Here is a 15848-nt window from a genome sequence, read left to right as displayed (position 1 = left end):
CTGATAACTTAAAATTTGAAATATGGATTAATTGTTTTACATTCACTTATATTCAGCTTCATTTATCATTTTATTATCTAGTAACTCAGTTTATAATGAACTTCCTGCTTTCCATGCCAGTCAGCCACTACCCTAATGGACTTCTTATCATAAGCAAACTTGTATTATTACTTACTATTTTTTACAGTTTGTTTATGAATGTTGAACAACATAGATCCTTTAACAAATCCTACCTGAACTATGTGGGTTCTCTTCTGAGGACTAAGCATTTTCTCCTACCCACTCTACCCAGTCTTTTGAGCAGGGATTTATCCCTGGCAGATCTTCTGTCTTATGTCCTGGAATGCTGGTTTTCTTAAAAGACTTTGGGGAGGAATTTTGCTGAAAGTCTTGAAAATCACAGTAATTTCAATTAATAGTCACACACTCCTTTGAAGAAATACAGTAAGAATGCATATTCAAACTTAAAAACAAAGACATGTTGACTTTATCATCATCTTAACTTGCTCTCTGCTATTACTGATGATTATTTAATTGTTTAATTTTCTGGTACAGAGTTACAGCTTTCTATTCTGTAGTTCTCTGTATCTTTTCAGAATTTTCTTGTTTTAAATTGGGAATTAATACCACACTGTTGTGCCTATTAAGGCAATTTTTAAACTAGAGATGATGCACAGCACTGGGAACCTGTTGCTTCTGTTCATTAATGATAAGGCCAGAACAATCACAGTGCATTCTGGTGCTGGCTTGTGGTTGCTGAAGGCTATTTATTTTTTAACATTCAGAGATAACAGGAGCAAATCTCGAGGCAGCTTCATCTCACTAATGTTAAGTTTCTAAACATTTCATCTGGCTTTCATCTAAATATGTTTTGCAACATCTGAATATGAAAATATGTTCATATCTCAAGACTATGAGATGCAAAGCGTTTGAAGTTAGATTAAACTGTTCTCTTAAGACATGGAAAGGCATGGATTGAGGCTTAACAGAAGTTAGAGGAAGATCATAGGAAACCTCCACTGGGTAGTGATTTTCATCTGGATTTTGTTGTAAAGTATTTCCTGGAAGTTATTTTCCAGTTGAATACTTGGATTGAATAAAAATGGAAAATGTCACCATTACAGATTTTCCAGCATTTTCAATCTGAACTCATTAAATTTGGTTTTAAAACATTATTTGAGGAGTTGCTTTCCTAAGCCAATTTTTATTCATTCTCCTAACTAATATTTTAACCATATTCCAAGCCTTACAGTGTACTTTCTCACCAGGTCAGAGGTCATATTTTCTATTGAGCATCACGGCCCATTACTTCGCAATGTACTTATATAAATCTTCTTGATTTACAACTGTTTTCCCCTTTGAAGTTTCTACCAAGCAGAATATTTTTAAAAATGGGATTGTTTACACTTGAGTTTTATTCAACCTGTGTGGTACTGGCAGCAGCATGGAATGCACATTTTTGGCAGAACCTCTGCCTTCAACTTTTTCCTTGACTTAGTCTTTCCATTCTTATGCAGCTATGAGCTCAAGTGTCTTTCCCTTGATTATTTAATTCCAGTGTTCTGTGCTTAAATTTAGCAGACCAGGTGTTGATTTTGTAGGAAAATTTTAGCAAATGATACGAAAGATGGAGATCATGTGTGATTTCTACTTAAACAACAGGAGTATAATGAGATATACTTTGTTCACACCAACTTTTATGGTTACTTGCTCCCAGAACTGTGCAATTTTAGATGTTTTTCCCTGTCTTGTGAGGGCTTTCATTATTCAAAATGAGGTAAAATGGGTTCAGAACTTTTCTTCTACTAGGGCAGATACCAGTTCCATAGTTCAGCTTTTGATTTTTGTCCTCAAAGTGTGCTCTATGCTTGCCATGTTCAAGGCACAAAGACTCTTCTGTGGAATTATGGCATAACTATGTTTACGAGCTCATGGAGTTCATAAACCAAAATAAATTATGGTGTCAAAAGGGACAGCATGTGCCTTTTCCTCTGAAGAAGAGAGTGGACTTTGTCTCTCTTTTTGCTCTGCCTTTGGAAACGTTGGGCGTATTAGCTCCTTCTGTAAAAGTCAAATTTCTTCTTTCAAGGACTTGAAAGGGTCAGGGTGAAGCTCAGTTTCTTGTGCAGACTCCTGTTCTTGTGCAGCTTTCACTCATTCTGTAGATAATAAATTTCAATCTGAACATTCTCCCTCTTTCTGTACTAGATGTATATAAATTTATCTATATCTATCTATCTAGCTATCTATCTATCTCAACATAACTTTTAAGTCCTTGTTATATATACTATGGGGAAACTGGGTGAAACATGATGCAGTTACCCAGAGTAGAGATAAAACAGCCTGAATTCTGCTTCTTAAAAGCAGTGGCAGTAACTGAGCCGGAGTCTGCCTCTTTCAATATTAAAACTGAAGCAAAGGTATTCATGTTTCAGAATTTGCATTTATTTTGTGTATTTTTAAAATCTTCCATAAAATGCTGCAGATGTTTGTGTTAGTCAGGATTGTAGCTTTTGTTTTGCTTCCTGATGAATAATTAACACAGTGACATGAATGTTGCCTAAAAATAATTATATTTCTGCAAAGATACTGAAATATTGAGGTTCTGCAATTTGTGATTTTTTAGAACCTGTTCAGCAGTAGTTGGTGTGAAGGATCTAGTTATTCAAAAACTTGTATGGAAAAGGCTTCCGGAGACAAGTTTGTATTTAGAGTATTCTCAAACTATGTAAGCAGAGATGATGACTTTGTTATAGATAAAATATTTTAAGTTGAAAACATTCTTTAAGCATTGTGTTATCCATCAGGAAAGAAAGAAAAAAAGTAATGTTATTAGAATCCCTTCTGAACAACAAAATCTGCTTAATATTAGTGGTGTGTCAAAATTAAAGGAGAATTTTGTCATTGCCTTAGGCATTGGCTCAAGTGTTTTAAAGGTAGTTTTCCCTGATGTGTCTTGCAATACAGTGTAGCTCAAGAGTAAATTCAAGCCTATTCTCATAAAGCCATATCAAATCATTATTATATTGAAATTGACAGTTATGCTTCTACACCCTCTACACTCTTCTTATGAAGACAATTTGAACTAGGATTTCTCTAGAAGAAATAGCATGAAGAGTTATTTTTTTATGGAAATATATGTTCTCTGCATGTACTGTTTCAAAATCTTTTGGAGGGAAGATGAGTCTGCTTTGTTTATAAAGCTTCAAAATGTTTTGGAGTGATTTACTACACTCTGAAGTTCCATTAAGCATGTTTTTTGTTTGTATGTAAAAATTCCACTTTGTAAAGGTTACTCCAAACCAAATTTTAAGTAGTTAGCTGTTCCTAGATAAGGGCTAACCATGCATCTGCATCTAGTTGATGTAAGATTTTGTTGATTAACATCCACTTGATATCAGATTTTGCTGATTAACTTACTAGTAACTCTTACTGGCATGTCACTTTTTCAGATTTTACATAAAATTCACAATAAATAGAAATTTTGGACAAGATAACAGTTATCTGTATGTGCAGCCTTTTGGTTTTTAACATTCTACTAAAGCTTGTTTGATATTTATTGATGTTTTTTTTCCCTCATGATAGAGAAAAGTGCATTTTACTGCCTAGAATCATCCAACAAATGTTAATTATGATCTTTCTAGAGCTTATTGAATAACTGGCTTAGTCAACTCAGATGATTTCCTCATTTTCCTTTATTCCTTATCTGACTGATCCAAGTTTTGCTACAAGGTACCTTACTACCCCACTTTGTTCAGACATGAATTGGAAAAACCTCTCTTTCTATCCCAAACAATGTAATCTCTTTGCTGAAATAGTTCATCCCAAGAGTGAGAGTGGGAATGAAATTTAGTGGTGTAAGAAAATAGCTGCTGAAAGTTTTCATAGACAGGTTGTGTGTCAGTCACAGCAGTAGCAAAGGTGAGTTGGCAGTTCTGTCAGCTGTACTGCTGCTTCTGTTAACAGGGTTTGCATTTCTAGTGGAAGAGCCAGTGTGGTTTCATGTGCCAGCAACTCCTTGTAGCCATGTCTGTAAGAGCTTGAAACTGGTATGTTTCTAAAAGAGATGGATTTCAACGTCAGTGTGGAACAAAATGCGCGGCTAATAATGTTGCTTCTTCTTCATGCATCGAAAAATAGGAATTAAGTGACAGAAAAAACGATCATCCAACTCCTTCATCCTAAATGCAAGATTATTCCTTTAAGCAAACATTTTTTTCTTCTGTAGTAACTTTTTCCATCTTGCCTATGTGACTTGATAAAGCTCATCTGCAACACGTATTTATGTTGTATATGGATCTATTTCAGCTATTTACTGCTTGGCAAACATTGTTATGTAATTAACTCTATATTTTTCCTTTTCTAATACTTTATGGTATGAATGAAGCCATTCTTGTCTTCTATTTGACAAAGGCATATTTTATACTAATTGATATAACAGCATTAAGAGAAACTGCTTGGAGACTCACTGGCTCCATGCCTAATTACCACCTACATCTTCTTGGTTAAGTAGGACATGAGTAATATCTTTTTGAACACAGAGACATATAGAAATGTTCAGGGTTATTATTGAAAAGCAACGGCCCAAATCATAGTAGCATGCTTCTCTTTATTTGTAAGTCAGGATATTTCTTCATGTTGCCTTTTGAAAATAATGCTCACTCTTGTCTCAAATTAAAGACCACCACAAAGTAAAATGCTACAACAGGGCAGAGCTAAGCTCTTTTTCTTTACAGAAAAAGAGAGTGGGAAGCTTATTTTAAGATAAGAAAATTTTCTTAAAAACTGTGAAGCATTGGTGAAACCATCAAGGGTTGGTTTTGATTCATTTTCCCCGAAAGTTTCTGTTTTAATATTCCGTTTTTCTAGAAGCAGTACAGCTGTGTTGAAGAGAGTACTTGCTGATATAATTAAGGATTTGAAGGATCAGATTCACTTGGGATGAGAACATTGGTTAGAGGACCTCAGAGTGCTAATTTACAGCATAAGCTTGCACCAAATTGTGTCAATATGGGAATCATATTCAGTGTCCACCCTAAAACTTTGTTAAATAATTTGAGGCAGCATTAGTTTGGTATGAAAAGGAATGTTTGTGAATGGCTGTTGCCATTGTTTCCATACTGAAGTGCAGCAACAACTTTAATTTTAATCCTAGGGCAGGTGTTTTGCAGAAAAAAACCTCTGTATCCTGATTATGTAGCAACTGTGTCTCCTTGATGCTGTTTTTCAGCCAAAGAACACAGGCATTCAAGTGTACAGGCAAATGTAATGTTATTGCAGAGGAGCACTAGAAACTTTAATGGTTTTTAACTGAAGGAGAGTTTTTAGATTAAATAAAAAGTTTTTTTACAATGAGGGTGATGAAACACACAGGTTGGCCAGAACCCAGAATCATTCACAGTCAGGTTGCACAGGGCTCTGAGCAATCTGATCTAGTTCAAGACATCCTGACTCATTGCAGAGGGGTTGGATTAGATGACCTTTAGAGGTGCCTCCCACCCAAACCATGCTGTGATCCTATGATTGTGTACTTTGGTATTGGGCTAAGCTGGTACACATCAATGGTATTGGTCCAATGGCTCTTTTTGTTTCTGTGATTTTTATCATCAGTAGCAGCATGGTTATTATTTCTACAAGCTTTAGTAAGCACTGTAACTTGATATCCTTACCAATTGTGTTTTCTCTAAATTCATTTTATCTGAAGGATTTGACTTTATTTGGTAATCAAGGTAAATAGAAGATGAATGTAAAACTGAACAAAAACTTTCCATTTAAAAATAGGATGCTTTTTTGGGTAACATTAGGAAAAACTCTCTGGCTATGCATAGAGGTGGTTCTCCTATTAAGAAAGGAATATTCTTATTTGTATAGTTTTCTTAGCAGATGAAAGTCGATTTACTCTATGCAATGTTTTTTGAGCTTTGTGATTTGCTTACTTATATAAAAATACTTGTAGTCTGTCCTAACATTGTGCTTTGTGAAAAGTGAGCAATATCTTGGTTGTATATGCATTAGGCATACTTCTTTTGTATCTGATGAACTTCTCCTTCTGTGCAGCCACTGTAGTGTCCTAGCTTCTGTCCATTCACAGTGATCCTTGATAGAGTTGCTGCTAGTGGAGACTTGGTCCAGTCTGAACAATGAGCCAAGGTGGGATTCAAAGCTACAGAAAAGGAATTAAATTTAATTTTAAATTCCTCTTTCCCACTTTCTTTGCTGAGGAACGTAAACTGCATCCTGGTAGGGAGAGCCAATATAATATTAGGAATATTTTTTACTCTTTTCTTGTGAGACAATGCTTTCAGGCACATGATGTAATTTTGGGGTTTGTCCTGTGAGTTGGACTCAGTGAACCTAGTGTGTCCCTTCCAACTGAGGAGATACAATTTGATGATTAATCCAGATTTAGCCAAGTGATTCAGCTCTATAAAATGTTCTCTCTTGTACATACACTGTTGATGCTGGTGAAAACTACAGCTGTGAAATTTGCAGACATTCCTCTGTATTCATCATAGATTGTTGTCCATGGGTTTCAACTTTCTTTATGGCTGCCCTTTCCACAAAGACTTTGAACAGACCCCACACAGGTTTTGACATTTTTTCCCCATTATTTTTTCACAGGGAACGTACTCCAGCTCATTGCTTCTATTTGGTGGAAGTGTACAATGTGTTTTAGTTGCAGTAGGGTTTTCATGTGTTCATAACCACCCCCAGCTTGGACACCTGGGAAGAGGAGAGAATAAGGGGTAAAGAGACATTTCAATGGGAAGGGGAGGAAAAAAGGCAAGACAGGAGGGAAGATTGAAGGAGAGAGAAATAAAAAAAGACTGGGAGCAGGGCAGCTGCAATGAACTTGGCTTTCTATGGCGTGGGTGGAGTAGACAGTGGAGTCATGATTATTTTACCAGTCTTGGTAGTTTGCCACACTTGTTAGTGCTGTCCCCAATGGGTCTTGTGGGGCAAAAAGTAAATAATCATATGCTAATATAATGCTTTCTACAAAAATATCCTAAAAATAGTCTGCAGAGAAACTCCTTAAATATTTGAGTTCTGACACTTGAGTTAACCTTTGTATTTTAAAATAGAAAACTGATACACTGAACAGTTTATTTCCTCTCTATCTTCTCAAAAAGGCATCTAATGTAAAATTATTTATAAGCTGGCTGAACTGAATGTAGACAACTCTTGCACTGAGAGCAGGAAAAACATTGCAATAACCACATCATCTCTGAATGAGGGAAAGCTCTTCTACTGACAGAATCTGGAAACTCTATCAATACGTACTTCATAAATATAGATGAAAGTACCACTCACATTTTTAATCTTTCTAGAAGATCTAAAGCATTTAAATTTAAATTTGCAGTTCAGATGATGTATCCCCACTTGGCAACTGTAAAATAGGTCTTCTTTTTAATATTCACTCCAGGGATATAGTGAGCAAAATAAGATTAAAGATATGATATTAAAATAAGATAAGAGGTTTCTGAGGGTTGTGCTTTGTAGGCATGTTTGGAAATATTTGCTCTAATCTACTGAGACAATGTTTTACTACATATGAAAGATATCTTGAAGATGTGATTTAGGACAATGAGCATGTATTTTGCATAAACATGTTTTATCCAGTAAAGACCAAGTATTGTCTTGAATTGATGAGTTTATCATCATGGCAATAATATAGATCATAGTAAAAAGATAATATAGCAGGAGAAAGCCAGCAGGATTAATCACGGTAGTCCAGAGAGGAGTTATTTTATGTACCAATGAGTAATTATTTTATATACCAATGAAGTTTTATAATGCAGACTGGAATTTTAACTGAGTATAAAAAAGTGTTAATTTTCAATCCCTGCAGCATAAATAGTACATTTCCTCATCAGTCAGCAATACTTTCATTTCTAAAATTATAGTCAGAGGCAATAGGATTTTAGGCATCTTTAGCCAGATTATGATTATATATTTATTACTAAAGTTTCTACTGTTTATTTTAAAACAAGACATTTCTAAACATGCTCATCCATGCAGGAACACTCAAGGCCTATCAGGACTTACAAATGCACCCTATATTGAAACATGGTATGCTATTGTATTAATGAACTTTTCATCATGGCATAGAGAAGGCTAAGGTGTTAAAGTGGGAGCAACTACAAAACTGTTCTTTTGCTTGACCAGTAAAATTTAAATAAAAGTACCAGTGATACAGTTCATTTTCTTGGTATTTCATCTTTCCCACTTGTTAGAGATTATCAGCCTCTTCCAGTAGAGAAGGAAGTAGGATGCAATGGTTTTAGTATAAGCGAGGAGGAAGAATGAAGTATAGTGAAAATTCAAGTAAGAGAAAGGAGTTGTAAAAGTCAGAAAATAGCGTTCTCTGCAAAATTCCTGTGAAATTGGCCTACCATGATCCTTAATTTCAGTGCTTTTCTCCACCCTAGAATTGACATCAGTATCAAGTTAGCAAATACTTAGTGGCTTCAGCTGAAGCATTTTAGCTCCACTGCCCTTGTTGAAAACACCATGTGATGATGAATAGCAGTTTTTGAAAATGAAGTGCAGTTAATTCGTAAATCTCCACACAGACACCCTCTTTCAGACATATAGTAGCCCCAGGCCAGTATCTGCAGAGGAGTGGAATGCATACGGATTCACAGCTTTACTTCACAAGTTTTTTGTGTGATTCCACATTTTCCTCCCCACAGCATTTAGTGTCTTTTAAGTCTATTGTGCCTCAAAGTTTTTGAGCTGTTCATGCTATTAGTTTTTTTCTTTCCACACCCTGTGATAGGTGAATAGCCTTCTGCGTAGATCTTTATGCATACTATTGCAATTATTAATGCTTTCATTGTAAGTGAACATTATTTATGAGATACTTGTAGAGTGATTTATCTCTTTTCAAGTATCAACAAGATATCAGGTTTAGAAATAATCACATTTATATTAATTTCTCTGCATCTGTGATTGATGACACAACCATTGATGCTATGCTCTGTGTGGGGGAACACATTCTAGGGAATGCGATGTCTGGCCAGATCTGGAGATACAGATCTTAGTCCCTGTCATCTTTTGTAAGAAGGTCTGGGAGGAATGAACATACAGAATCTGATTTGAGAGAAAGAATAAGTGGTGAGCCATTCTCCAACATAAGCTTGGAATAGAGGAAAGATTCTATCTCACTCTGAGCTTTTAGGCTGAATAGTGGGGGTTTGGTACGTTTTTTGTTTTGTTTTGCCTGCTTTTTTTACCTTGTAAGATTTTAATTTATTCCATTGCTTTGATATTCCACAATTATGGTGTTTAAGAAAAACACTTATTTTAATATAGATTCTGTTTGTGGCATGCAAATTAATTATGCAGTATTTCAGAATTTATTTTGTATTTATATATGTTTATAAACAATATGGGGTTTGGTTAATTATATTCAAGGAAGCTGAATTTAAAGTAGGCTGGGTGGAAGCCTGGAACCTGTGAGTCCTAGGAGAATGGAGAGTTTGTCTGCAGGTCTAGTTGTGAGAAGCAGGGTTTAGTTAGTGTTACAGTCCATGTTGGCATTGTAATGGTACTTCAGTTTTTCAATATCTTGATTGTGGATAGCTCAGGAGCAAGAGTTTGCACAGGAAAGTTGTGGAGATTTCCTCCAGGTTTCTATTCCTCCAAGCTTCTATTTACAAAAATGGAATTCGTAACAGCTACTCAATTATGAAAATGATTGTGCCAAACTACTCTTCATATTTCCCTGCATATGCATATTAAAAAGCTTTCCTCAATGACTGATTAAGACATTCAGTAGAGACCCAATTATCATCTGAGATGCTGAGGGAAAAATAATTTCAGTGTCAATTAACTGAGTTCTGCAGTGATTCTGGTATATCCTATTGAAAAAAACCCAAAACCCCACTGTTCTTGCAGATTGGTTGATAATGCTATAAAAATTAACATTAGCACAGTAAAACTTACACTTTGAAAGACAATGGAAAGTTTATTATTAATGATGATAGCATTTTAAAGTAAGATTATAAAAGTGACATAAAGCAATGGTAGGACCATTTATTCCTCTGGAATTGCAAAGTAAAATTTAACCCCCAAAATAAATACACAGATTTGCTAAGACTTGCAAGAATAAGAAATTACTCCCATAAGACTTGTAGATATTTTCTGGACATTTTAACTGTAAAATTCTAGTTTTATACTGTGATTCACCAGAACAAACTTTGAGAAGCTTTGGAGAAGCTTTTTAGTTATTCATTGCTGCTTTAGGCTGTCAAATTAGAAATGTTTTCAGGCTGCATCAATACTTGAGCAGTAGGGAAGGAAGAGCCCCAGGTGGATCTTCCCGAAGTGATCCTCTGGTATTAGTGTTTTAGTATCGTGGCATAGCTGACAAATGTTAAGTATTTTAATGGTGTTTTGCCTCATTTTTTTGTTTGTTTTTTGTTAAGTTGTAACACTAGTATAACAGAGGGAACCTCTGTGGAATCATATTATATTGTAGTGCTCCATGTGGAATATACTACTGAAATATTCTGCTCATACCACAGACTAATGAAACTCATAGTCTTTGCCATTGACCATTACTGTCAGTGGTCATTGTCCCTCCAGTATCAGTTCCACTGGAGTTTTCATGAGTCATGTGAGCATCTCTAGGTTCAAGATTTGTTCATATCATACTGCTTCATGTGAGGAGAGACATTCTCCTTATAGAGCTATGTATACACTTTCAAAAAATATGCTTTGAAAAATGCCCCCAGCAGTCTTGATTTTATCTTTGCCTACTGAAACTGAAAAAATATATAGGCACCTGTAATTTATTATGAGCATGGTGAAATCACAGTGCCAACTGTGCAGAAGGCTTTGTCTGTAAACCTTTGCATCCTGAAGTTCTGCACATGCTGTATGCTTTCTCCCCTATCCCTGGATGATGCAGTCTCATCCAGAGATTCTGATGCCTCCAGCTGGTACGAGACTAGAGACAAAGCAGCAGTGGTGCTAGAGACTCCTGAAAAACATTCTCTCCTCAGACTCAAGTGGCTCCATGAAGTCAGTTCATTTGGGGTATTCTCACAGAGTATCTACTACAGATGGAGTAGGAGAGAGAGGGAACTTCTGATAGCTTTATGGTGGCACTTGGTGTAAGGAAATGGTGTAAGGAAAGGCAGGAAGACTCAAAGCAGAAACAAAGACGAACAGAAAGGGCTGACTACATGTAAAAGAGGCTTATAAAGGAGATGCATGTCACTGTCTCTGCCACCTGGTGTTACCATGTCTGACAGACAAAAGGATGATGAAGTATGGTGAAGCGCTTCACCAAATAGCCACCTGATATATCTGCTCTTTGGAAACCAAAGATTTGTGGGATAACTATCCTTGGAACTGCTGGAGTGAAAACACTTGATCTGGGCCTCAGATTTGAATTAGACTGAAGTAAAAATCCACAAAATGTGTACTGTGTAATTAATTACAAGGTCATCAGCAGCATCATTGCATTTCTCTGCCCTTACTGTGCTGCTCCACCTGGTGAAGATAGCTGTATTTAGGAAACCCCAGGACATACTCTTTTCCTGGGTTCTCTGGGTTAAAATATCAACCTGGACTTCAGTTTCCTGTCCCTCCTGCATTGGAGAGCAGCATCAGTTCTCCTCTCCCTACAACAGCTGCTTGCCTTTCTGTCTTGCTGGGCAATCTTCCCTTCTCCTTTCATATTTTTGGTACAAGAAATTCTCTTTTCCTTTCACCCAAAGCAGCATCATCCTTTTTATAATCAAATATTCCCTTTCCTTTCTCCCTTCAGCAACAGAATGACCTGTTACTTTTATTTACTCGAAATTGTTTTCATTTCCCTTATTTTCTAACTCCTGTCCAGAAATTTCCACTCATCTCCTTTGTTTTTGACTACTGGTATGGAGCAGAAGTGGTCTGGAATGGGTGTTTGGCTCAAGTCAAACCCAAAGCCTGGATGCAGCTAGTATAGAGGCTGTGCTTGAGAGGAGACCTCTCCCAGCCCAGCGAGACACCCATCTGACTGACCTTTTATTCTCTGTGCCCCTCACACAAGTAGTCTGTCTGCCTTGAGAGCATCTGGTGCTTAGACAGATGTTCTGTGACTATTCCAAGGGATCCTGTGCCAGATGGCAGGATTCACAAAATGGATCCCTGTCTCTCTCACTCACTATTATTGGACTTGAACACAAGTACAATCTAAATGAAAACAGCATTAAACACTTTAGCTAAAAGGTACACTATGCAATTTATTCTTTTACTAATTGGATGAACTCTTGGAATCAAGATTTTTATAATGTAAGTAATAACTGCCAACTCTTATTTTTATTGTTTTTTATTGCCTCAGGCAAATGTATTATTTTGATATTTAAATAATTGGCAACAGAAAGCTGACAGTTACTAGAAAAATTATAACCATGAATCATCAAGTCAGACAATAGCTTTTTTTTTTTTTTTTTTTCTTTAACAATGTTGGGTGATATAAAAGAGTTCCAGATGTTATTTTGTTCATGTCCCTCATCAAAAGAGAATATTCTGAGCAGGCTGGCCTGAGCAGGTAGTATTTCTCAAATACTGATAATTAGAAATTCTTCCTGATGTAACCCAAAGTTCACTAAGCACTCTCCGCTGGCTGTGTGTGGTAATCATTCTGCCATCTACTCAAGAGCAGCATGATCCTAAGTGGAGCTGGTGATTCCATTTCAGTGCTGTTCATATGTTTTTACAGTGAGATGAGCATCCTACACAGACCTGAGTTGCTTTGGGTGATGGATATTCAGGATTGTGCTTGGTACTATAGTTATGAGGAAGGCAATGCAGATGGGGAAGGTAATGTGTGCCTACAATTGAATGCAAACTGTGATGGGAAATTCTTCATGAAGCTCAATTCATAATTAAAAAAAAAATTATGTACTTAAGGATCTTGTCTCAGTAGGAAGAGACTTCATCATCTGCTTTATTCACAGCAATTTATTTTGATAGACTGAAGATGAAAAAAGTGTGAAAACAATAAGTATTGTTATTGCTCAGTAGTATTTTGGTCATTAACTAGAGAATGTTTTAAAATTTGAAGTGGTGGGAATGCAGTTACCAAAAAAGTGTTTTGTCACAGTATTCAGGGACATTTAAAGCCAGCTGGTATTAACATAGCAACTTTGTACAATTTTACACAGCCTGCTTGTCCACTCTAATGCTTAGTGTTTTTCTTTTAGTGTAAACATCTATCTCACAACATATACAAGGCAGCTGGTGACTTGCTGGTTTGATGAACAATTATAAGGCTTGTCTGTGAATAATCACAGAACCATTCAGGTTGGAAAAGACCTCCAAGTTCATTGTTTCGAACCTGTTATCCAACACCACTTTGTCAACTAGACCCTGGCACTAGGTGCCACAACCAACAGTTTCTTGAAGACCTTCAGTGATTGTGACTCCACCACCTCCCTGGGCAACTTTGTCCAATGCCTGACAACCATTCCTGAAAATAAATTCTTCCTGGTCCAACCTGAACCTCCCTTGGCACAGTTTGAGGCCATTTACTGTTTTCTTGTCACTGGTTGCCTGAGAGAAGAGGCTGACCTCCACGTGGCTACAACCTCTTTCAGGTAGTAGAGAGTGATAAGCCCCACCTGAGCCTCCTTTTTTCCAGGCTGAACATCCCCAGCTGCCTCAGCTTCTCCTCACAGGACTTATGCTCCAGACCCTTCACCAGCTCTGTTCTCTGGACATGCTTCAGCGCCTCCATCTTTCTTGTAGTGAGGGGCCCAGAAGCAAACACAGGATTTAAGGTGTGGCCTCACTTTTGAGGCCACCTCACCACTGGCCTCACCAGTGCCTCACCAACACAGGCAGAGGAATGCTGCCCTGGTCCTGCTGACCACACTCCTGTGTACAGGCCAGCATCAATAATAACCTAGTAACAAACAGATAATGTGTTCTGTCAGGTGTTTGTTAAACACATGCTGCATAAATGCCATTTCAACTTTGTTGCTATTGATAGAAAGTTTTGCTGAAACATACGCTCCAATTTAAGCAAGCAGGACTGTGTTTGATATGACATATAAAAGTAAACACCTCTATGCAAAATAATATTCTAAAAATTTTAAGAGAAGTAGGTAATTCCAAGAGGTGTGTTAAGAAGGCAGTGAAGATATATGTGTGCAGTGATTTCACTGGTGCACTGAAATCTGTTATATAGCTGAGAACAGTGTTTCTTAGAAAGTATAATAATAAAGTACATTGTGCTTTTGTATTGGTATTTTGCCCGCAGTTTTGTTTTATATGGTGGTAAATGTTGAGTTATACCTACAGGTTGATGCCTGTTACAGCACTGTCAGGATTTTTTTTTTCAGGTTAGAAGGGATATCTTGAGCTCTGAGCAAGGATTTTAAACTGAGGAGTAGGAGAGAAATCACTAGCCAGTGAAAGCAAGGACAAGTAACCTTGGCAGTGTACAAGGATGCAGCTTGGATGTTTAAGGATGGGATCAGGAAAGCTAAAGCACAGATGGAACTGGACTTGACAAGGGATGTAAAAAATACTTCCTGAGAAATGATTCAGACTTTGAAGTTTGAGGAAACAAGGCATGCCACAGGAAGACTCAAGTTTCTTTCCTCCAGCATGTTTGCTTCCTATTTGAAAACTTCAGACAACTTGGAAGTGCTCTGTTGAATATAGATTGGTAGCAGAGGTTGAGCAGATTGAACTAGAAAATATATTTTCTTTAAGAATTGTCTTTGCCTGAGTGGGTATGATAGGTACAGCTTGGGAATAGACTCAATGAACTCATACAGTTATAGATAATGCAGCTGGAATTTTTAGAGCTCCCTTGTTTCCTTGTTAAAATGAGCTTTTAGGTGGACAGGCAGTATCTGTGAGTTACATATTGTATGTGTCATTTATCTGTTGCTTCACTCTATACCTTCCATGAATTAAGCAACAGTATCTGGCAGGTGCGTTTCATTTTCTTATATACCCTGTCATTCATTTAATAAATCTAGGCATTTAGCAAATGCAAATAAGATTAATACTAGGTTGACCCTCTCTGAAGCTTATGGAGCTTCTCATCGCAATTATGCTCAGTTAGGTGTTAGGACTCTTAAATATTCATATTTAATTGCTTTACTTTACCTTGGGGGATAGGTGTAGTAAATACTGCAAATGGAGACTTCTAATGTGCAGAGCCACTCTTTCATTTACCACAAGGAAGAATGGAAATATTTTCCAATTTAAAGATTTTTAATTTCTTTTATCTCCATCCTGTTATTGGAATATTTCAAGTTCTGCTGAATTCTTACTAGATATATGTATCTAGATCTGGGTTTTCAGTTAATATTTTTTCTACATGCGGGTTACAAAAGTTGTAAAAATAACACAACAGAATATAATTGTAAAAATACATTTCCTCTAAGAACTCTCATTTTTTAATGTACACTAAACCACTGTATATTTGAACTTAATGCTTTGCACTGTAGAACCTTCTTTGCTACACTGAACTATCTTTGGAATCAAGTAGCCTGAAATTTGAGTTTCCTTATGTTTGCGTAATATACAAAGACTCTGAACAAGTTAATTAAATTGAAGACAGAGAATCACAGGTCTTTAAGAATATATCTGTTACTTAGCCTATAGAACTTTTACTCAGACACTCAGTAAATGGAAAATTGGAAATAAACCTGCAAGAGAAAGACAAGCAGAAAATATAAGGCTGTTTTAATGAGGAGCTATAGCAACTGCTCTGAAGTACAATTCAATCCAGCCTTCTCTTAGGTATCATTTATAAGATTTTAAGTCTGTCAGGTTCTATTGTAATTTTCAGTTCATGAGTGACAGCTAGTCAAACATGTCAACTACTTGAC

The 15848-nt window shown here is 36.6% G+C and overlaps 1 protein-coding gene across 3 annotated transcripts in view; it reads left to right on the top strand.

The window, feature by feature from the left end:
- CRPPA (CDP-L-ribitol pyrophosphorylase A) overlaps positions 1–15848 on the top strand; it is a 106751-nt gene that overhangs the window by 70008 nt on the left and 20895 nt on the right. Inside the window, exon 10 of one of the 3 annotated variants that reach the window (XM_015617278.3) lies at positions 13203–15848. The exons of the other annotated variants lie outside the window; for them this stretch is intronic. Coding sequence (XP_015472764.1) covers positions 13203–13256 — 54 coding nt within the window. The 3' untranslated portion in view covers positions 13257–15848. The remainder of the gene's footprint in view (positions 1–13202) is intronic. 3 annotated transcript variants of the gene reach the window in all.

This window comes from Parus major, chromosome 2 (assembly GCF_001522545.3).
Source record: "Parus major isolate Abel chromosome 2, Parus_major1.1, whole genome shotgun sequence".
Taxonomy (NCBI): Eukaryota; Metazoa; Chordata; class Aves; order Passeriformes; family Paridae; genus Parus; species Parus major.
The sequence above is the reverse complement of the archived record's forward strand: the minus strand, read 5'-3'. Positions and strand labels throughout refer to the sequence as shown.